At 38.1% G+C, this 23,838-nt stretch overlaps 1 protein-coding gene across 1 annotated transcript in view; it reads right to left on the bottom strand.

Annotated features, from left to right (window-relative positions):
- Window positions 1-23,011, bottom strand: part of spon1a (spondin 1a) — a 217,555-nt gene extending 194,544 nt beyond the window's left edge. The window contains exons 1-3 of the mRNA XM_049483540.1: window positions 22,482-23,011; window positions 15,914-16,020; window positions 918-1,051 (exon numbers count right to left, since the gene is read on the bottom strand). Of these exons, the coding sequence (XP_049339497.1) occupies window positions 918-1,051; window positions 15,914-16,020; window positions 22,482-22,767 (527 nt within the window). The 5' untranslated portion in view covers window positions 22,768-23,011. The remainder of the gene's footprint in view (window positions 1-917; window positions 1,052-15,913; window positions 16,021-22,481) is intronic.
- Window positions 23,012-23,838: the final 827 nt, after the last annotated feature.

Here is a 23,838-nt window from a genome sequence, read left to right as displayed (position 1 = left end):
GACATGAAGCTCATCAGTCATCCCGACAGCCACATAATAACGTACATTAATAAGAAATGCAGACGGCTTTTATGGCAGTGCGCCGCGTCGGCCCAGAGTGACGGGCTCACTCCACACTTTAATAATGCAGCGATCGGAATGTCATGTAGGCCACATCCCCTCCATTTCTCTCTCTGTTCCGCACTCTTTATCAGATCCATCCCTCCCTGTGAAGGACGGCTCTGTAGCATCACTACATAGCCCACGGTTTATTGTCGCTACAAAAGCACATGCCGCAACATCAATTACAGGTTTGATCCCTGCTTAGAATATAATCAGCTGAAGTTTAGACCTAAAGCACTGCAGCAGTTCATTTTATTGCACTTTAAAGACTTATAGAGATCTTTTATTATGTATGTTCAAACATTCAAAGACATTGAAACTACACATTAAACTATGGTAATATTGTGCTATTCATCACTTTTTGATAAGGAAAATATTTACATTTGTGGGTTTCTTACCAGTGATTCTCAAACCTCTCTGTTTAAAGTGTGCATCTGAAAAATCTCTGTATGAAGGGCTAACAAGCCCTATCCTTTCCCCCACCCCTCAGGGTGCATGGGCAAAACAGAGGGGTAGGGCCAAGGGGTGGAATGGGATTGGTCCTAAAATCCAGCATTTGTTTGACTTTAATTATTATTTTTTTTATTACAGTTTTGTTTACTTGGCTTAGCCATGAGACCTGCTGAATTAGAAGTTCCTAATGGTGTCTCTTCAAACGCGCCTTATAATATATCCAGTGCACCTTATGAATGAAAATAGACCAGAAAATAGACGTTCATTGATAGTGTGCCGCATGATCTGGTGCACCTCATAGTGCGAAAAATACAGTAATTTTGATTTCCAGAAGCAAGAGATTTGAGAGGTTTGCCACTTACTTCAGTAGTATGCAGCCACTGCCTGATGGGGGCGCTGTCCAGAACACCTGTATCCTGGTCCTTCTACGAGGGGTGCTCTCTGTGACGGCAGGCGGGCAGTTAGTCATGAACTGTGTGTCCTCTTCATCAATGATCTGCACAACAAACACACACACAAACACACAGATATATCTAAATATCTAAATACTTATTTCACAGTTCACACACTCTCTCTTATACTGCCAGCATCTTCCCATCTAAGCCTCCTCTGGTCAGGCGTGTTAACAGCATGTTCACTTTAATGAACTGTCCCAAACAACTTCACATTTTCCACCACACACACCCCAGCAATAATCCATTAATTATGCTGATACATAATTACACATCAATCAGCCTTAATAACAACATCTGCTTATTTCATGGTAATTTAGAGGTGGGGTGGGGGGGTGTTTGTCATTCGATTAGATCTGTTTGATGAGATTTAATTAAAATGAATCTCTTTCACACCAAATAGTGAATATAATCAACCTTTAAGAATGACTGTGAAATTGTGATTTTTACAGTTTGTTTACTCTGTTCTCTTATTATAATTAACAGAAAATCTTCAATAAGCTATTCTAATTGGTTTGATTATGATTTTACTTACTGGTCAATTGTCAAAAAATGAATTGCACCCAGACAAAATCAACCAACAGGCACTGAAACATGAATGTAAACCACACCCACTGATATTAAAAAGAAACAAATAGTTTGTACATATACCGGCTGCACCTGACTATAAGCCGCAGTTGTCAATGTTATATAACATGATATATTTACACAAAGATGTTACTTTTTAATTAAATAAGATGGAAACTTTAAAAATAAAATTGGCTAAGTACATAAATAACATTTATGTACAGCAAACAGTGCTGCGACGTGGCTGGTCTGAATTATTACCAGAATAAAGTCACGATTAAAACATATTAAAAGGGAAAAGTCCAGATTTTGCCGTAGAGGCACCAGTAGTCCAGCCTTTCAAAGCGTGTGAAAAAGGTAAACCTGGCAAACTGACACTTCTGCGTGCTATTTTTGCAACTTTTTTTGACACTAAGTGCATTAAAATTGCCTCCAATGCCAGTATTAAGAGGAAAAAATACAAGGCATTTCCCACACAAGCCGAGCACATACAACTATATACCATCCCAGATCCACAGGGATGGTCTTTAAGTGCTGTCCTTGGGGGTCAAACAGAGCTGAAAGTGCTTTCGAACGAGGTGCAGACAGGTGAAGTGCTTTGTGGGAGTGTAGGTCTGTTATATACACATGGAGGTCAGGGTCAATTCCCGTCTACCCAGTAACCCCTTGCAGCAATAAAACCCAGTGTTAGCTGGATTAGACAGGTTTTATATACAGGCAGGGGAATGAACTCCATATACAGCACCCTGAGGGCAATAGTTTTAAGCGTAAGGCTGATTTAAATCCAACACTTATTGTAAAAAAAAACAGGTTTTATAGAAACAAAAAAGGGCTTTTTAACTCAATAACAATAATAGAGCCCTTTTGGGTGCTTTATAAAAGCAGTATTAAAGCACTGAACCATTAAAGGCAAATATATAAATAACCCCTTGAACATTGGCATAGGAACCAAGGGTGGAACCCAATAGGAGCCTATTATCAGAAATAGGTCGATTTGTATAATAACATTGCATTTGGTTTGTATTTGGTTTGTAAGCGCTGCATCGCTGCTAGGATATCTGTTTGTGGTGGAGTAATACATTGAGAGCTTCGGTTACAGTGCATTATCGGCTGATAATGTCACTCATAAAACGCCTCTTGGACAATTACATTGCAGGGTCAGAAGTAACTGTGGTATAATTTGTAGTATAGTACTTTAATGGGTTGTATGGAATTATTTGGTAAATAAAAAGTCTTAAACAAGCCAGAATATGTTTTATATTTCAGATTCTTCAAAGTAGCACCTCTTGCTTAGATGACAGCATCTTTACACATCCTGGCTGGATTTTCTCAGTCAGCTTATTAAAGTAGTTGACAGAAATGGCTTTTCACTTAAAATTAACCCATTAAGAGTTAATTCTTTGAATTTCTTGTCTCTTAATGTGTTTGAGAGCATCAGTTGTAAAGGTGTGGAGAGGTAGAGTTAAAAGTGTACAGTTAATAGCTCTATTTGAATAATGTTCTAATCCATATTATGACAAGAAATACTCAACTATGTAAAGAAAAGAAAAAGACTTTAAGAAATGAACATCAGTCAATTAAAAAAACTGGCTCTCATCAGGACTGTCCCAGGAAAGGAAGACCAAGAGTTTCCTCTGTTGCACAGAATATGTTCATCAGAGTTAGCAGCCTCAGAAACTGCAACTTAACAGCTTCCCAGGTAAGAACCACCTACATGCTTTTACATTTAGGTTTAACATGATTCTGTATGTGTTCCTTCATAAGTCTAGAGAACTAAAAAAAAAAAAGAAAAAAGAAATATTGAAAGAGATGGTGTGTCCAGATTTTGGATTGGTACTGTATAAATGTACAAAATATTAATTTTATGGTGTGATTTGGTTTATTCCTGAAGTGGAGTGGCGATGGGAATAGTTTGCACATAGAAAGTCAAAGTTCTAAGCTAAACAAAATAAAAAACTAATGTTTTAATAATCTTTTAAAAGCTTTTTTTTTTTTAAATCAATATCTCTGCTCACATTACCCTTGTTTACAACAATAAAACATCATCATTATCACACATTAGCTCAAACTGGGATTAAATCACTGCACTGAGCTCTGGAGCTCCTTAATATTAGTTGTGCTCATCAAATCTTTATGGTTCTTCTAATCATAAAGTGGGTGTAAACATAACGTCTTTAAAAATTATAGAGCGTGGGTTTAAATTTTATGCCACAGTGAGGTTTTTTTTTGCTTTAAGTTTGAGGGAAGAAGCTGTAAAACCATTAGAGCGCCGATGAGAAAGTAAATCTCATGTCTGATGGAAAATAATGAATAATTGTTGTAAAAATTAAATTAAAGCACAATCACTCAGGGTAAGGAATTCTCACTGTCACCCCACATTCAGAATGAGTTTAGTCCGGGTCTTTAGCACTATTTAAAGTCCTGTGGAGTTGTGGACAGACTGTGTGTGAGTGTGTATTCATCTCTATGACGCCTGGCGAGAATGCAGTAAAAAAGCCCAGCTGTGAAAAAGTGTCGGATCGACCTTTGACCTCCAGCGTTTGACTGAGAGAGTGAGGGTGAGCCTGTTGTTGGTCCAGCTGAAACAATAACACACAATGTCAAACAAAGCCGCAGCGCCTGTGTGGCCCGGTGGCTGCACGGCTGGCCAAACACTGAGAAAGTGATTGCACATGTCACACACTTTAAAATAAAGGTTTCTTTAGTCTGGGATCATTTCTCAAGCAAGTTGCTAGCAACCCAAGGACACGGTCGAGATTTCCAGCTGGAAGGAACTGAGATCACGAGGGAGTGAGGTTACGAACCACACCCAGCTATGAAAAAAAAAAAAACTTTCTATAGAAAGTATCTCAGAAATTATTGCAATAAATGATATTGTTGTCATTTTAAGGCCATTTAAATTTAAATGCAAATTTAAACTTGATTTAATGATATTAGTATAGCACAAAAAAGCATTTATACCATTTTAAACACAACAACATTGTAAATTATCATAGTTTTCTTTACTTATGTGTGTAATGAAGTTTCAGTTTTTCATGATTTTTATTTATTGTTTAAATTCTGATGGGTTCACAGTATTTTATTATTTTATTGTATTTCATTTTTTTTGCATGACTGTTTTTATATAGGTTTGTGACTTATTCTACTGTTAGGAGAACATAAAATATGATAAACACCATATCAACCATATCAAAATCAACATCAATTTGGTGCATCCCCTAATATTGTACTTCCTTTCATTTCTAGGCATAGCCTACCAATGATCCCAAATTATACTTTTACACATCTTTAATGAACATAAAACATACATTCTATTGCATATATAAATGTACAAAAGGTTCATTTGATGGTGTAATTTGCTTTAGACCTGTAGTGCAGAGGCCATGGAAATAATTTGCACATAGACAGACAAAGCTCTAAGCAAAACAAAATGAAAACTACTGTTTTATAATCTTAAAATTAAGCTTTTTTTGTATCAATATCTTGGCTTGCATTATCCCTGTTTAGAACAATGAAAAGTATATTTATCACACATTAGCTATAGCTGGGATTAAATCACTGCTGAGCTCAGAAGCTACTTCATGTTCATAATAGAATGTTGTAATTTACTCTAGATGGTATAAGAGTTTTAACTGACAAGCTGATAAGTTAATTGATAAACTACAAGAAAATAGTTACTGTAATTCTGCCCTAGTATTTAATCAATGGTCACACGCATACACCCAAAATCACTTGATCTGAAGGCAGAATTTACTGTGGACAGTTGTTACCAATCATTACACTTTTAAACATCTTTAATAAACATTAAACCTACATTTCATTACATTTAAATAAATGTATAATAATCTCAAAAACAAGCTTTTTTGTACCTGTATCTTGGCTTACTTTATCCCTGTTTACAATAATGAAATGTATAGTTATCACACATTAGCTCATGCTGGGATTAAATCACTGCGTTGAGCTCTGAAGCTACTTAATTTTCATGTTAAAATGTTGTAAAATTTTAAGTTGTAATGTATTCTAGATGGTATAAGAGTTTAAACTCCTGAAAAGTTGAGTTACAAGATGAAATACAAGAAGAAAGCGACTGTAATTCTGCACTAGTCTACACACACCCAGAATCAGTTGATCTGAAGGCAGAATTTGCTGTGTGCAATTTGTACCAAGCATATCAGAATCAACCTCGGTTTTGTGCATCCCCTGAAATTGTACTTTTTTTTACACATAACATTCTCAGCGAAGAGAAAAGTAGTCAGTTACCACTCAGGCACAGTTCCAACTGACCTCCCAAGAGGGCCAAACAAAAGTGCTTTTAGAGCAGTCGGAATCCAGGCAGAAATGGCTGAGGCGGCGCACGCTTCCAGATTTCAAATAAGCTGTTCTTCAAATAACCCCAGTCGCAAGAGGCTTCTGTTTTCCAGAAATCTAGAGGCAAAGCGTGAAAAAAAAGACCAAAAAATGGAGGGTGGGGGCGTGCTTATGTGTTGGTCCACATCAACCTTAAGGGTGGAACGAAAAGCGAGAGCGTCACCCCGGGCTCTGAGTGTGAGCCGGCCGGGCGGTCTGGGGAGGCTGATCCAGGGGGTGGCTGGATTGATAGGAGTGCCACTCCTGACAGAAGTAAAGAGGGAGCAATGAAAAGGTCTCTGGTCTCCAGAGCTAGTGAGCCCTGTAAAAGGACCTGACTGCAGAGAGAAAGTGGGAGGGAACAAATGGGGATTGAGAAGGAGTGGGAACAAGGGACTAGGCTGGGCTTTGTGTTGGTATTTGGTGTTCCCGGCTTTCAGGCTTTCAGAGGTTCCCAGCAGACTGAAGGTTTTTCATTTCTAGCTGAGATAAACCAATGAGATCTCAATGCTGGAAAAAAAAAACATGCTCTTGTTTCATTTGGTCATTCATTGGGATGGCTAGCCATATAGTATACATAAAACTTGTTTCTATATAGTAGTGCATCTTAAAAAAAAAAATAAGAAAATGTAAAACGTATTTATTATATAGATGTATTACACACAGAGTGATCTATTTTACGCGTTTATTTATTTTATTGTTGATTATTTAGTATGGCTTACAGCCAATAAAAACCCAGTGTGGGCAGTGTGCCAAGTCCTGCTGGAAAATGAAATCTGCATCTCCATTAAAGTTCTCAGCAGAGGGAAGCATGAAGTGCTTTAAGATTTTCCAAGAAATCACTGCACTGACTTTGGACTTGATAATAAAACACAGTGGATCAACACCAGCAGATGACATGTCTCTCCAAACCATCACTGACCATCAGTAAATTTTACATTTAATTTCTAAAATCAAGGGAGCAGAGTCTGGAGGAAGAGTGGAGAGGCACAGTTCAAGCTGCTTGAGATCTAGTGTGAAGTTTCTACAATCAGTGAGGGTTTAAAGAGGTTGGCTTGACATGATTACTGTTTAAAGCCAATTTGTTCAACCATATCAGATAAACAACTTGATTAAGTCATGGACAATGGTTACACACACATTTAATCAACTAAATGTAGCCAATCCAGCTCAGTCATAAGGTTCTCCGAAACCGATTCAATTACTTTGAAGTACCTTCTATAAATTAGGCTTCCTGGCATATAGCATACATTAATCAATTTGCCTATCAAACTAAACTGAAACCGAATGATTAGGTGAATGAGTGTTCTCATACCATACATTTTAACAATTACCATCCGTATAAATGTTGATGGCATACTCCTTTATTAGTGTTTGAGTTTTATTTTTTGTGGCATTTGGCCAAGAGCAATTCTTAACAGCAGAGCAAGCGGCAACTTGCTCTTATAGCCTACAACACTATGGCTATATAAGCACTGCTTACTCGTGATGTACAAGTAACTTGATATGGAAAGGGATCTTGGGGCCACTACGCAGTAACTGTGGATAAGGGGAGAAACACCAAGGGGTGCCAGGAACCAATGGGGAAGATTTGAGATTTACGCATCATGGTTGCACTGCCCAAACATTAGTTAGTATTGAAATTCATTATGGGCAAAAGTTAGATAGGTTAAGTTAGATTGTGTCTACAAGAAATAATATATATATTTTTTCAATAATAAAACACTATGCATTCATGTTTAGATGCATATTTTCTTTGTTAAACCAACAGCAGCTGAAAGCAGTTTTTCTTTTTTTTTTCTGTGCGTCTATCATTTTCCTAAGATATCAGGTCTTTTGAAGTACAGGGTAACTTGGATACGTTTGAGAAGACCCAGCCGTGAACCCAAACAAGACAAGCAGCAAAGACACACATCCTTTTCCATTTTGTGTCCCAAAGTGTTGCATATAATAAAGCATCTAAGAAGCAATTTATTTCATTCAGAATCTGTTTTTTTTTTTCTCCCGGCTGCTTACGCTCCGGTGGGAGTCAGGTTTTTGGAAATAATACGCTCTGCAGGCCTTCATTATTTCTGGATGCAAGCGCAGCCAGACGGCGTAGTGCTGACACACACTTTGACTGAGTGATTTCCCTCTTCCCTTTTCACCCCTGACATTCTTGCCGAGTGTGTCACTCCGCGGTGCGCCGAAAGAGAAACTCCAGACTGGCGCTAAATAACAACGGCATGAAATCAATTTCAAGAGCAAATAAAAGTCCAAAACAACAAGTCTCAGTGCAGCCCGCTCCTGGGGATAATGAGAAAAGAGCGACAAAAAGGAAATACATAAAAGGCGGGGAAGGAGGCCGCTGTCCTGCGGGGTGGATTTTTTGGTTCACGGCGAGGGCCGTGTTTGTAACAGCGAGACGTACTGCTCTCTAAATGAATGCTTATCAATTAGTTACTTAATGCTGTGCTCTGGAGGAGTGTGGTAGAAGTGTTAATGCAGAGCATTGTTCAAAGCGAAACTAGCCCAAAGCTGCCAAGCCCTCAAATCGAAGCGAAGAAAAGCAAAGCAAAGCAAAGAAAAGCCGCCGTTAAAAAGCCTCAGCCTTGAAGGTGCCTCGGATTTCAGCAACACCGGAGATCTTTAACACCAATTCACCCTCCGGCCCAAGCAGCGCCGGGTGAGGGGCGTCTTTGTCCAAGGGCACCAACAAACTTGATAAGTCAGCATCCCAGCGCTCGCAGTCATTAAGAAGAGTCACACACAGGTAAGCACTCCGGGGGTAAACTGACCGATGTCAGAACTGCAGAAAAAGAGAAGAAATGCTCTGCTGCGTGACTTAAGGCTGCTCCCCTACCAAGCGTGACCTTTCCCTTTCCCTAGTAGCCTGCACCCCTGGGGGAGAAGCTCTCCATAGGGAACTTGTTTGCCAGTAATTACAGCTGAAACAGGCACGACTGAGACCTACTTCACTCCGTTATACAGTAGCATCAGTGGTCAGGAAGTCTACTTTTTCATTGCAGGGCTGAACAGTTCTGAGCACATAGGGCAACCTTTTCAGTGGCTTTTCCACACAGATATGGTAGTAATGTTGAATGAGGACTGTAGTGTTGTTGAATGAGGCCAGAAGTAATGTTGGATGATGCCTATAGTAATGCTGGGCACGGTCAACAGTAATGCTGGACACGGCATGTAGTAAGGATAGTGGCTTTGTTGGAATAGGTCAGTAGTAATGTTAGATGAGGCCATGTATATATACTTGAGGGAATAAAATTGTTCATTGGCAGGACTTAAAGACATAGAAATAGTCGGCATGCTAATGATATTTTAGCAAAATCAAATGAGAATTGTAGCCGGCATGCTAATGTTGGACCAGTAGTAATGTCGGATGAGGCCAGTAGTCATTTCGGAAGAGACCGATAGTAATGTCGGATGAGGCCAGTAGTAATATTTGACAAGGACTGTGGAATTATTAGATAAGGCCAGAAGTCATGTTAGACGTAATGCTGGATATGGTCACACACACTAATGACGATAGTAACGTTTGAGAGGCCCATATTAAATGTTGGTTGAGGCCAGGAGTAATGTTGGATGATGCCTATAGTAATGCTGGACACGATCAGGAGTAGTGCTGGACACGGCCTGTAGTAAAGATGGTGATGTTGTTGGATGAAGCCGGCAGTAATGTTGGACAAGGGCAGTAGGAATATTGGACGAGGCCAATAGTATTGCTGGATGGGGCCAGGAGTAATGTTTAACAAGGGCAGTAGGAATGCTGGACACAATCTGTTGTAAGGATGATAGTATTGTTGGATGAGGCCTGTAGTAATGTTGGACGATGCCAGCAGCAATGTTAGACAGAGCCAGGAGTAATGTTGAACGAGGGCAGTAGGAACATTGGATGAGGCCAATAGTAATCGTAGACGAAGCCTGTAGTATTGTTGGACAATGCCAGGAGTAATGTTGAATGATGCCTATAGTAATGCTGGACATGGCCAGAAGCATTGTTGGACGAGGCCAGTAATAATGTTGGACGATGGCAGTAGAAATGTTGGACAAGGGCCCTTGGAATGTGGGACGAGGCCAATAGAAATTTTAGACAGAGCCAGGAGTAATATTGGATGAGGCCAAAAGTAATGTTAGACGAAGCCAGTAGTATTGCTGGATGAGGCCAGGAGTAATGTTGGACAAGGGCAGTAGTGTCCCTATTTGTAGTCATAAGAACAATATCAAGAACATTTTAAAATGCTTTTGTGTACAACCCTGGAATGCAAGCCTGTTTCAAAATCATAGGAAATATTTAATAAAAAATATATTAATTTGTTTTTTGTGCAACAGCAGACTGTTTTAATCATCATTACTGTCATTATGACTTTATATACTGTGGTAATTAGGGTTGGCAATGCACACAGAACACGTTCCTTCAAGCACAGCCATACCATCAAGCATCTGCTAGACCACGATAGTGTCATTTGCTTCCCACATGAAATGCTTTTAAAAGTTTCAATTAATTTAACTTTATAGCTGTGAAACTACTGATGCGCACTAAGTAAAACCTCAGCATTAAAACACCGAAAGAGATAATATTTCACAGTTTTCTCAGCTTTATTCCATTACCATAAAGCTGATGGAAAATCACTGCACGGATGAATAATCACTGGGACATTGCGTTTTTTTGTACCATGACAATGATTTCTGTACAAATAATCACGAAGGTTTTTTTTTTTTTTGTGCACAGTCATACAGTACACCACTTTCTTACATCTTACTGTAGAAGAAATGCAATATCACTGTTCCCAGTATCAGTTCTGAGGGACAAATCCCAGTGCTTAAAGCTGTCCAGTAAGAGATTTATACGTGTGGGAAACAGAGAGATAAAGAACCTTTTATTCACTTTGCAAGTCTTTTGTTTGCTTTGGCATGAGCTGACAATAATGCAGAGTCTGGGTTTCAGCTGCAGGAGAGGGGCTGGGATCATGCATGGGTAATGCAGGATGGAGGAGAAAGAGAAGAAGAGCATGCTTATAATGTGAGGAGCAGAGAAGTTCAGAGACTTTCAAGTAAGAATATTACGACTAGGGTTGCAATTAATAATTATTTTGGTGCTCAAAAAAATCTGTTGATTAGTCAACAATTATTTTTGCTATACCTGCTATCTCTGTTCCTAGGTTTCTCTATCACTTAAATTTTAACCGTTTCAGACTCTGCATCCATTACACTGGACATCATTTGTTTTCTTTATTATAAAATCTTTTGCTGCACAAAACACTATTTGAGAGCTGTTGTCCACCAATTGAACAGTAGCTTGGCCTCTCCCACTGGACTGAAAAAACATTGCGGCAAAGTAACAGCTTTTTTTTTTTTTTTTTTTTTTACTAATTTAATGTGATTTAGAACACTTTTTATTTTATTTTTTTTTTACAGTTTAGGGATGGTTCGTGAAATTCAACCTTCTAATTCAAGAACGTCTCGCTGCTGGATGCGCCTAAGTAAACAAAACTAATTCTTAAAAAAAAAAAAAAAAAAAAACCTTTTTCTTTTAAAGTCAAACGAGTATGTTTAGTTATCAGCAGCATTAGCCACATTTAGCAACACTTAGTGCTAGTAAATGCTGCCCAACATCGCTACACTGATGAACCCTGAGTGTTCTGGCAACCAAGGTTCGAGCTAGTGGGGCGGTTAGTGCTAATACTGCTCCAGCCTTGGTGCTGAAGGAACTTCACTAAAACTCCTTTATAATGCTGGACTTCAATGGAGTGGCTTTACTGCTCCTTACAACCTGACTGGTAGAATTTATACATAAGGTGCACCAGATTATAAGATGCACTGTGGATTTTAGGGAAAGTTAAAAGATTTTCTTTATTTAATTTTTTGGGCACATTTGATGACAGAGATCAATCTGAAAGAGAACTGACTGAGCAGCCCTCCACCATCACCCTTGCATCTCTGTCCCCAGCAATTTGACCAGACAACAAGACAAGACATAACAAGGCAAGACAAAACATTATATACTATACTTGTGCTGGGCACAGATGGGATTTGTCGTCTGTCTTCAAGCCATCCGTGCAGTGAACACACTCAAGATGTACACATGGTGATACAGTGAACACTCATGCCCAGAGTGGTGGGTAGCCATTGCTGTAGCATCCAGGAAGCAGTGGAGGTTTAGGGTCTTGCTCAAGGGCCCAACAGTGGCAACCTGCCAGACTCAAATATTTAACCCATCACTTTTTGTCGATGGCGAGATGTTTAACTGCCAAAGCATGTAATGCATTACAGTTACAAATGAATGCTTAGTCAACAAAATGATTTTTTTTTATAATTAGCCCTAATTACAATCGCCTCCTTGTTTCTACATCCGTTATCTGTAGTCCTGTAGTCTTGTACTGGATCATTTTAAAGTTTTAAATCACAGATCGGATTGTTTTTCCTATGAGAATTTTTTTAACGGTAGGATAAAGTAAGTTTAATTTCGTGAAACAAAGGGCTCTATCATACACCCTGCACAAGGCACATTGCAATGCTCTTTACTATCTTACACCCCTTCAACAGTCTATTTTCACGTCTTGTGCCATTAAATTAGTGTCAGAGTTTAGGAATAAATCTACACTGAGTGGCGTGGTGGTCTGGAGGTGAGGTGTGTTATAAACCTAGACAACAGTCAATCAGTCAGTCCATTCCTATAGGTGCGCCCAGCACTGCATACAACCCCATTAGTTAACACATACGGACAAGCTTCAGAGCTTAAACTGCACTTAAACTATAACTCAACAATAAACAGAATAAAGAATAAAATAACATTTCACAGCGTGAACGCACAGGTCAGTATCCTCTACTGAGACACACAAAAGCGCCAAGCTGTTAAGATACGAATGCGCCAAAGTCAGAGCGCACCTGCCTCTTAAAGGGAATAGAAAGTGACACACTGATTGGTTTATTTCACGTTACGCCAAAAACACACCCATGATAAATTAAGAGAATTAGAGGTGCACAAGGTATATTTTTGCTCCCTCACGATACCAGACATATAAACACGCCCTAAATCCGTCTGAGCGATGCACAATTGACTGGTGCACTCTAGATCGCTAAAATATGGCCCACTTTCTATTAGTTTGTTAATTTGTTCTTACCAAAAGATCTGAAGTTCTCTATAGATCATAGATTATCCGTGTTCCATGTCACCAGTAGTGAGAAACCCACAGCACCTGTTAAATGATAGCTCACCAATCCCACTCTCACACTCTATATAGAGCTGCTATAGAGAAGCATAAGTGCAGTAAGTTGTTGAGAAAGCTGAGTGCTGGGATCTTCCTCTCTAATGCTTCTGCGAGTCGCAGCCAAGCTAACACTCAGCCACACCTGGCAGATCTCTTACATCAACACCATATGCTGCTGCTGCTGCTGGGACTGCTGCCTCCGCTGCATGAGCTCTCACGCAAGACCAGGGAGGAGACGAGGAGGAAAGGGGCTTTTAAAGGCGTCTCATAAACAATAAATCTGACGGAGCACCTCTTCCCGGACCCTTCTCTCTCTCTCTCTCTCCGGCGCTGGAGTGATTTCCTGTCTCGGGCACGGGTCGTTGAGGATGTTTGATAACTCTCACCTTGCTGCCCAGAATTCTATTCTTTATGAGTTCTGAAATGTCAACAGAGGACGCGTTTGTTTTACAGAGGCGCGATCGGCATAACTGGCGCCCGTTCCACGTCGTGATGCGGGAGCCTACCCTGCATCCCTGTATCTTTCCTTTCCTTCATTGTTTTTCTCTCTCTTTTTTTTTTTACTTTTTGTCTCTCCCAGCCTCCCTGCGTACATCTTTTCTCCTCCGTCTCCGCTCCACCTCCCGCCCTTCATGGCTTTGTGCAGCATAGTTGGTTTTCATGTGGAGATAAAGCCAGCCCGCTGAAGGGCGGAAGTTCAAAGTGAGAGCCAGGCTCTCACCTCATGCCAGCTGGATGGGGCGAGAGGGAAGGAGGGAGGGAAGTGGTTCGGTTTCTGAGAGGAGAGGGATGCCAAACTGTTCAAGCTGAGTTTTCCAAATGATGCAAGATGAGAGGAGTCAAAAAAAAAGAAGAATAAATTGTCAGGGATTTGAATCACCAGCTGTCGATTTAAGTCTCAAAGCCAAGAACTGCCCGCTAATATCCTGTAATGCCACTTTCCCTTGATAAATGAATAAGTAAACTGGCACAGAACCTTGCAAGTAAGTAATTGAATCAATGGGTAAAACAATGATACACTTTACACAAAGTTGACCAGAACTGTCCCACCATAACTTTTAATCACGTAATTTCTCTGGCACATATCAGTGCAGGTAAGCTAACATCTAACCAATGTAAAAAAAAAAAAAAAAAAAATACTTTTCTGATAAACTTTATACAACGTTTACTAGAACTGTCCTCCTCCTTAAGCATACACTCAGGTTTCTGTTATTAAATGAATAACAAAACTGGCATAACATAACCTGGTTTGCAACTAGAGTTTAGATTCACTGCCCGAGCTCAAGATAATGGTCTGTGAAGTAGACGTCTGTATTTTATTGCTATTTTTGTTTTATATAAAGCTATGGCATGATAATCACAACATAGCAATATAACAAAACAAGTTGTTCGTTTTGTGTTTTTGCACTAAGGCTATAAGCTCAATATAAAAAAGTTTTGTTATATGCTTAAGCCATATTAAATTATATTAGATTAGAGAAAAATCATTCAGACATAATTCTTGTAGCCTAATTTACTGATGTTTAGGCCTGTGGATCATTGGAGATCTGTGTTTTTTAAATAATAGGTCTAAGCTTCATCAGTGTTGCAATACAATGTTTATTAACATAATTCTGAACAGATTTTGCTCATTCAAACAGGCCCAAAAAGTTTTTTAAAAAGCTCAGTTTGAATGCTTTACTTACTAAAAAAAATGTTGGGTTGGCTTGCGCAGAATTAGGCGTATTTTTTAAAATGCTATTTTTATTTTATAATAATGACAGTTTAGGGGGGGGGGGCGGTATGGGCTTGGGCAAAACTAAGATCTAGTTTCAACTAGTGATTTTTTTATTTTTTTATTTAAGTTTGTTGACTTTTTTCTATTTCTATTTATACTTACTTTGGGTACATATCCTGTTCATAGCTTTCTATATAACTTCAAAGTTATAGAATTTAATGACCGAGACTAATCGGAGTCTGAAGTTTGTTAGCAGCCCTCATCTTTCACCCCTCCCCATACAGTTTTTGTCCCAGCACTTTTGAAATGAAACATCAATTTAAAAAAACTTAGTTTACACAACACTGTCAAAGATAGATAAAGATAGTAACTTAAGTAAAATATTGTGTAAATGATAGTAATTATGAAAGTCTGTGGCCCGTGATTGCACACACATTACTCCTTCTGGCCCCCAACCAGAAACGTTTGGACACCCTTGCTCTATATCATCGCTGTCCTATAAAAAACACTTCTTTGTTTTTGTTGATTTTTAGTTTACTGCATAATTTGAAAAGACAAACTGTCCCTCACACTGTGCCAAAATTTACTGATGAACGGACCAAGAGAAACTCTTCAAAATGACCTGAAATAAACTCTTTTTACATTGACCTCCATTGAAAGTTTACAAGGTTTTTTCTCTCTCCTGTAAAGTTGCTGTTTTGGAGGAAAGTGTTTTTTAATTGGACAGCGGCGGTATGTTCTGCATACCTGCTAAACACCATTAGTTTAAATGTACAGTAAATACTTAGTGTAAATACTACCTGAACAAGTGTAGTGTAGGTATGATTCCATCTCATCAGTCTTTATTATTAAAACTAGTGTTTTACACTTTTGCTACTTTTGGTTTCTCCTCTAAATGTAAAAAAAAAAAGGTCCTTTTGATGTCAAATAGCAGAGAACACAAACAAGGCCATGCTCATGTTCACACTGGGAGCTTTCTCCTCGTTGCCGTTTTGTTTGATTTATTTCCAGTTTCCTGAAAGACCCACAGTGTCGCCACTTTTGATGTGCAGGGCTGCAGAACGAACTCCTACCTGGAAATTGCCGGCGTAATCCTCCTCTTTCTCCCCGTTCCTCCCCTCCTTCAGAGCGATGAGAGTGAAGCCTCTGAAGTAAGCGGGGTTGGTGGCGTATAATGTCACTACAAGGAAGCAGGAAAAAAGACCAGGGATAAGCAAAATAATACACCACTTTTCATCACCTGCATGACTGCCAGGGATCAACTGAGGCCTTCCAGTGAATAAACATGTATTAACTGTTTCTACTTGTCTGGAAAAATCGGTTATTTTCTTTACTATTGTAAGTTATAAGTTATTTTATTTTAGATGCTTTTGTAGATGCTGCGATGTACAATAAGTCTGAATAAAACAGTTTTGCAACTAATGATTTTGTGTAATTTCGTCTAATTTAGTCACTACTTTTCTGATTAGTCGATTACTTAATGATTATTTCTGTCATGTCCGCCATCACTTTAATAGAAATATGGTTTTAAATGCCCTTTAAATTCCCAGATGTTTAAAAATGACTGATATTTAGTAAGTAAGCATGTAATCTGTTTTGGTTGTGCACTTTTGGTGACACAGACCACTGACTAATATTAACTAATCACTGCAGCACTAGTTTTAATGTAAAAGCAGCCCCCAAAAAAGTTAAAGAAAGAAAGTAGAAACTTATTTTTACTAAAAGGGAGGAATGGTTGTTTGTTTATTTTCTTAAAATTGCTCAAAGTTACTGTACAAACATTTTTTTAAGGGAAATAAGTGTGAGGTGATAGTTTTAACCCTTATATCCTGTCACATGTATGCAAAACTATTCTATCACTTATATTTACACATCAAAAAAAATATATATTAACTTCATTAAACTTCCTTAACTCAATATAAAAGATTATTTTAGGTGATTCTGATGCCTTTCTATTGGTGGCCACTAATTAATTTTGTAAGTCTGACATAAGACAAAAAAAACTGTCATTAACTCAAAGTGAAAACCATTAAATTTGGCTTCTGAGCAGAATGCTAATAATAATAAAAAATAAATATGGTAATATAAAAATAGCTTAACCTAAGAAGATTTAGTTTCACGATACTGAAATGTAGAATATTTACTGTATACATATAAACTGCGCACATGAGCAATTTTACAAAAAAAAAAAAATATATATATATACGCCTAAAGCTTAAATAAATGAAACAGCAAACAAATACAAAAAGGACTATTTTAAATAACTTTGATATTATCATGCACAGCTCTGGAAAAAAATAAGAAACCACTTAAGTATGAGTTTATTTGATTTTACCAAAAAAAAAAAGCATCTGGAATATAAATCATCAAGAGGAAGATGGATGATCATAAATCATCAAACCAAGCTAAACTGCCTGAATTATTGCACTAGGAGTGGCATACAGTTATCCAAAAGCAGTGTGTAAGACTGGTGGAGGAGATTATTCAACCAAATGTTGATTTTTGAGGTCTGAAAGCTCTGCATCTTTTTTATTTCAGCCATTTCTCATTTTCTGCAAATAAATGCTCTAAATGACAATATTTTTATTTGGAATTTGGGATAAATGTTGTTCGTAGTTTTATAGAAAAACTAAATAAACAACAATGTTAATTTTACTCAAACAAATACCTATAAATAGCTAAATCAGAGAAATTGATTCTCATTATTCTCTCTTATTTATTTTATTTTTTTTTCCAGAGCTGGATGTTACTATATGGCACACTCTAATCTTGCATTTATAGTCGACATTTCTCATAGTATACTCTGATCGGCAATAAGGAATTTTACAGATCATGGCATTATGAGCTATATTGGGTTATCAGCCAACTCTAAACAGCTGTGTATTATTTATTTATTTATTTATTGTTTTACTTTGGGAACATTTTGCTCATCAAAACCAGCTTGATGTCCTAATCCCAAATGCAAGCAGTATTAAAATCTAAACAGTAGAATTTCTTCTGATATACGATACACTGGCACTCATCCAAAAGTGAAAGGCAATAAGGAGCTGACAGTTTTACAGGGCAGCAGATTTTTATCTTTTCCTCCGTCCTCTTCAGACTGAGCTCCGGCTACAGCAGAGCTTCTACTGCTTATGAAGTGATGCAAGTATTGTGGCAAATCGAGCAGAACAGAATCTACAGAAAAGCACATACAGCGCAAAAACAATCTCTGCCAGTGTATGGCTGGGTTAAACGAACATATGCTTACACAACAGAGTCTGCACATACACACTTCAATGTATACAGACTTAAAGACTGTACTTAGGCCGTGGAGGAAAAAAAAAAGCAAAGTGGAGCTGTGTTTCAAGCACAAGTACAGTGAATAAAAGTGTATTTGCACACTGAATGGCATTGTTGTCACACACTATACTACACCAGCTGTGCATAATGCATGTACTCTGTAAAAAAAAAAAACAACTAAAATGTACAGAAATGTTCTGGCAGCAACCAGCTAGTAAATCTTAATATAGTTCACTTTACAATACGCAAACTGTACATTTAATCACAGTACCTATGAAACAATATATAATAATAATAGTACTGTAATTATTCACAGTAATGGGCTGCTGATTTTTTATCAAATCAAATGTTAGACTACTTTAAAAAGCATTACTACGTTAGTTTTAGCCTTTGAAATATATTTACACAGTAAATTACTTTTTAACATTTACTATAATTATCTGAAGCTCTTATCCTAGAGCGACTTACAAGGTTATTTCTATTACAGAGGTGGACCAACGTAGTGTTGGGAGTCTTACCCAAGGACTCTGCTTAAACTACAGTCATCCCTCCCCCCCTGCTTAGACTACAGTCATACAAAAAAGTGTGGGCACCCCTATTAATCTTAATCATTTTTAGTTCTAAATATTTGGGTGTTTGCAACAGCCATTTCAGTTTGATATATCTAATGACTGATGGACACAGTAATATTTCAGGATTGAAATGAGGTTTATTGTACTAACAGAAAATGTGCAATTTGCATTAAACCAAAATTTAAACAGTGCAAAAGTATGGGCACTCTTATCATTTTATTGATTTGAAAACTCCTAACTACTTTTTACTGACATACTGAAGCACAAAATCGGTTTGGTAACCTCATTGAGCTTTGAACTTCATAGCTAGGTGTATCCAACCATGAGAAAAGGTATTTAAGGTGGCCAATTGCAAGTTGTTCTCCTATTTGAATCTCCTCTGAAGAGTGGCATCATGGGCTCATCAAAACAACTCTCAAATGATCTAAAAACATAGTTGTTCAGGGGAAGAATACAAAACCTGTCAGTTTCCACTGTGAGGAACATAGTAAGGAAATGGAAGACCACAGGGACAGTTCTTGTTAAGCCCAGAAGTGGCAGGCCAAGAAAAATATCAGAAAGGCAGAGAAGAAGAATGGTGAGAACAGTCAAGGACAATCCACAGACCACCTCCAAAGAGCTGCAGCATCATCTTGCTGCAGATGGTGTCACTGTGCATCGGTCAACAATACAGCGCACTTTGCACAAGGAGAAGCTGTATAGTATAGTCACTCCCCAGTCTCCCACATGGTAGCTCATTAGCAGGCGGTGGTGTTATCCACTGCACCACACCAACAATAACTGTATATTGTTATCATACAATTAATTTATTGTACTAAATACATTTTATTTTGTTGGTTCAATTATTGTAAACCTTACATACTTTGGAAAACTACACACCTGCTGTCTTGAACATACAAAAACAAAATTCATAAAAAGATCATTTCTGTGCATACCAAGTGTCTTAGTAGGTAAATAAACATAAAAACGAGTGACAAACTTAGCTAAGTTAACTATTATCGACTGAACCCCTATTTCCAACAACGTCTGCCTACTGTGCAATGTACTGTGTCCAAAAACATCTGCTTCCACTTTATAAGTACACTTAAACTTTATTCTTACAAAAAAAAGCACACCATAAAACAATATATCGTTAAAGTCCAATGAAAAACAGCAACTTTACAGGAAAGGGATAAAATCTCCTTAGCTTTCAATGGAATTCAATATAGAAAGAGTTTATTTAAGGTCATGTCACTTTGGAGCATTTCTATTGGTCCTTTCATGAAGAAATTGACACAGTATTCTTTAAGTGATGCTATTGGTCCCCAAAAAACATGCTTGTAAATAAAGATATTGAAGAATGTGAAGTGAAGAGAACCTTTCAATCTGTAAATGAGTGGATGAGTTTAATACTTTTAATACCTGCATTGTTACTCAGTACAATTATAAAAATGTTAGGAATTATTCTAAACCCGCATTATTATCACTAAAGTCAGCGTGGTCGATGTTCTGCACTGTCACCAGATTTGATGAAGCTGCTCATCAATGAGTGAATCAAGTGATCAAGCTGATCTTATAAGAAGATCTCACTGCTCCTGTTCTGGCTTTTACTCTGTGAACTTTCTACTGCTTTCTGTAATAAATACACTAATAACACAGTACTGTACTTTTACTCTCAGTACTTTAGTAGTACATTTTACTATAAACTACTACTGCAATACTTAAATGTGTAACTTAAAGAACTCAACTTCTACTATTTTTATAGAGCACTTAAACTACTTGTACTAAAGTCTGGGTCTCTAGTACTTTATATATCTTGTCTTGGTCCAGACTTGATTTAATTAATTATTTTACTGGTCTTGTGCAAAAGTTTGGACAAAGCTTGCCGAATTACACAATTTGTCTGATTTGTATGAATAGTTGCACGTGCTAGACACAATTTCTATTTACTGTATATAAACTATGCCTTATTTATTTGGCCTCTATTTTGCACACTTTTTATTTTAATTCAGTGAATAAACAGTAATAATATAGTGATGCAGCGTTCTATTTAACATGTTAACAGGGTACTTATTTGACCATTTGACCACTAAACTGTTCTCATGCATGTTTGGACAACCTTATGCAAATGCCACATGCTGTCCATGGTCTACAGGAAACAGACTTGAACATCTTCTGCACATTTAAGACACAATTACTATGCATTTACTGAACTGTAAAACAATGAAACTTCTCAGTTAATGTACCATATCTTTTGCACACACTGCACTAAATAACACACTATATTTAATACGCCTTCACTTTTGCACACAATTTGCACACATGTTTTTGTAGTCCGTTAAATTGAGTGAATAAACAGTAATTATGATATATATATTTCATGTTATTTGTTTTAAAATTTATGTGTATTTACTGAAATGGAAAACAGAAAACAACTAATTTCATGTACCATTACTTTTGCACACAATTTTTGTTTTGCAGTCTGATGAGTTCAGTAAAAATAATAATGGGGATTTATGAGTCATTTGATTCAGTTCTGATATCTAAGCAGGTTTCCACTTGACCAATAATTGAAAACTTTCTTATACAAAAGTTTGGACACCCCTGTGCATCATCACAATTTAGAAAATCCAGCTCTATACCAGTTGGTAATCCAGAAAAAAACATACCATATTTTTGAGCCTTAGAGCATCATGGGAGCACTCCACTGTGCAAAATTTTAAGAGTACAAAATATAACAGGATTTTTTTTGTCTTCTTTTTTTTTTACAGACATAAAGAAAATGCAGGTTTTAGGTTAATTTTAGGGTTAGTTTTAGGTTAAATTAAGGCAAATGTTAAGGTTAAGCATAACATAAGCATTAGGAATCATTCACATTTAGTGAGTTGAGTCACATTTAATAGATATTCAGTTTAATGTTACTTGAATGTAAGTTAAATGTTAGATGATCATCGATAATGGACCATCCATCATTTAAAATGTTAGGAAATACAAAAAGACAATGCTTAACTAAACTCTTACTAAGTGTCATTTCTTTCTTACTTGATACAAATCCTAAACAAACCCCAAAGCATCATGGGAGCATTTCATTCTGCCAAACTTTAAAATTACAACATGACAGAAAATATAAGTAAAAAAAAAAAACAGTAGCTGTCCATCAGAGGTAACAGATTAATTACTGATTTTACTTTTATTTGTTTGCATATATTTTGCTAATGTTAGTTGAATGCCAGTTGACTGTTAGGTAATAATACAGCTCTGGAAAAAAAATAAGAGATCATTTAAAAATGATGATTTTCTTACATTTTACAAAATTGGTATTAAAACCTCTGGAATATAATCAAGAGAAAGATGGATGAGCACAAGCCAGCAAACCAAGCTGAACTGCTTGATTTTTTGCACCAGGAGTAAAGGCATAAAGTTATCCAAAAGCAGTGTGTAAGACTGGTGGAGGAGAACATGCCAAGATGCATGAAAACTGATTAAAACCCCGGGTTATTCCACCAAATATTGATTTCTGAAAACTTTATAAATATGAACTTTGTTTTCTTTGCATTATTTGATGTCTGAAAGCTCTGCATCTTTTTTGATATTCCAGCCATTTCTCATTTTCTGCAAATAAATGCTCTAAATAACAATATTTTTATTTGGAATTTGGGAGAAATGTTGTCTGTAGTTTATAGAATAAAACAACAATGTTCATTTTACTCAAACATATACCTATAAATAGCAAAATCAGAGAAACTGATTCAGAAACCTAAGTGGTCACTATCAGACCGAGGGAAGCGCGAGCCCAGGTGTGCCCTACCTCTGTAGGTGCTCGCGGGCTGGTAGTGTTCGGGATCCCCCTCCACGCGCAGCCTGAACTCGCTGTGCCCCTCTTTCCTCGCGCCCTGCGGCTGCGCGCGTAAGATCCAGCTACAGAAGGCGTCCGGTTTGGCCACGCGCTCCACGGGCTCCTCCGTGAAGGCGAGCGCGGCGCGCGGGAGTCCGGCCACGAGCAGCCCGTGCAGTAGAAGCAGCAGCGCGCGCGAGCGCGGACACGAGCGCACACGCGGACGCATCGCCACCGGTGCAGCGGCAGCCGCGGACATCACTGGAGCACGCGACGGAGGCAGGTGCGCTCCCGGTTAGAGCGCGTCGCGTGCACGCACGGGAAGAACTCAAGCTCCGCCCCTTTCCCCCTTTAAAAAAAATGAAATAAACAAAAAATACAGAAGCAAAGTTGAGTGCGCGCGCAGGCAGAACTCAGCGGAGCAGCGCGAGCTGAGGCGAGGAGCTGTTAACGCCCGCCGCGCGCAGGAGGAGCGGGAAGAGCGGGAGGAGGTGCCGCCATCCTGTAGGGAACCCGAACCGCCTCCGGTCTGAGAGGCGCGCGCTGATTCGCTCCGGTGTTGTTAGTGGTGGTGGAGGGGAGGGGGGGGGCGTATATAAGGGGGGTGGGGGTGTAACGGGACGGGACTCTCGCGCACACATAGCACCGATGAGCTTCAGAAGCAGCGACGGAGCGCGCGGGAGAGAAAGACACGTCAGAACAGCATCTCCGTTAATGCGGAGTAAATCCTTTAAAGTGTGCGGAGCGCGCGTGCACGGGACTCATTGGCGAGCACGCGCACACTCTGGAGCATAAGCTTTGCCAAATGATGATAGGGCCCTAAAAACAAGCTCTTAGCTAAAGGTATTTAGCTATAAAAAATTACCAAAAAAACTACATGTTCTTTAACTCAAGTGAAACTCAACTCTGCACACATGTAAATACCAAAATAAACAAGTACAGAAGTAAACAAGTGGCTCATTAACCCAAAAGTAACTAATTTGCTGTGTTATATAGAACAATATATGAAAGTTTTGTTTGCTTTATTTTATATACAGCTCCGGAAAAAATAAGAGAGCACTTTAGTTTCTAAATCAGTTTATGTGATTTTACTATTTATAGGTATATGTTTGAGTAAAATGAACATTGTTGTTTTATTCTATAAACTAAAGACAACATTTCTCCCAAATTCAAAATAAAAATATTGAAATTGTAGAGCATTTACTTGCAGAAAATGATAAATGGCTGAAATAAAAAAGATGCAGAGCTTTCAGACCTGCAATAGTGCAAAGAAAACAAGTTCATATTCATAAATATTTAAGAGTTCAGAAATCAATATTTTGTGGAATAA

Source organism: Astyanax mexicanus, chromosome 9, assembly GCF_023375975.1.
Source record: "Astyanax mexicanus isolate ESR-SI-001 chromosome 9, AstMex3_surface, whole genome shotgun sequence".
Lineage (NCBI taxonomy): Eukaryota > Metazoa > Chordata > Actinopteri > Characiformes > Acestrorhamphidae > Astyanax > Astyanax mexicanus.
Note: the sequence above shows the minus strand (reverse complement) of the source record. Positions and strands in the feature narration are given on the sequence as shown.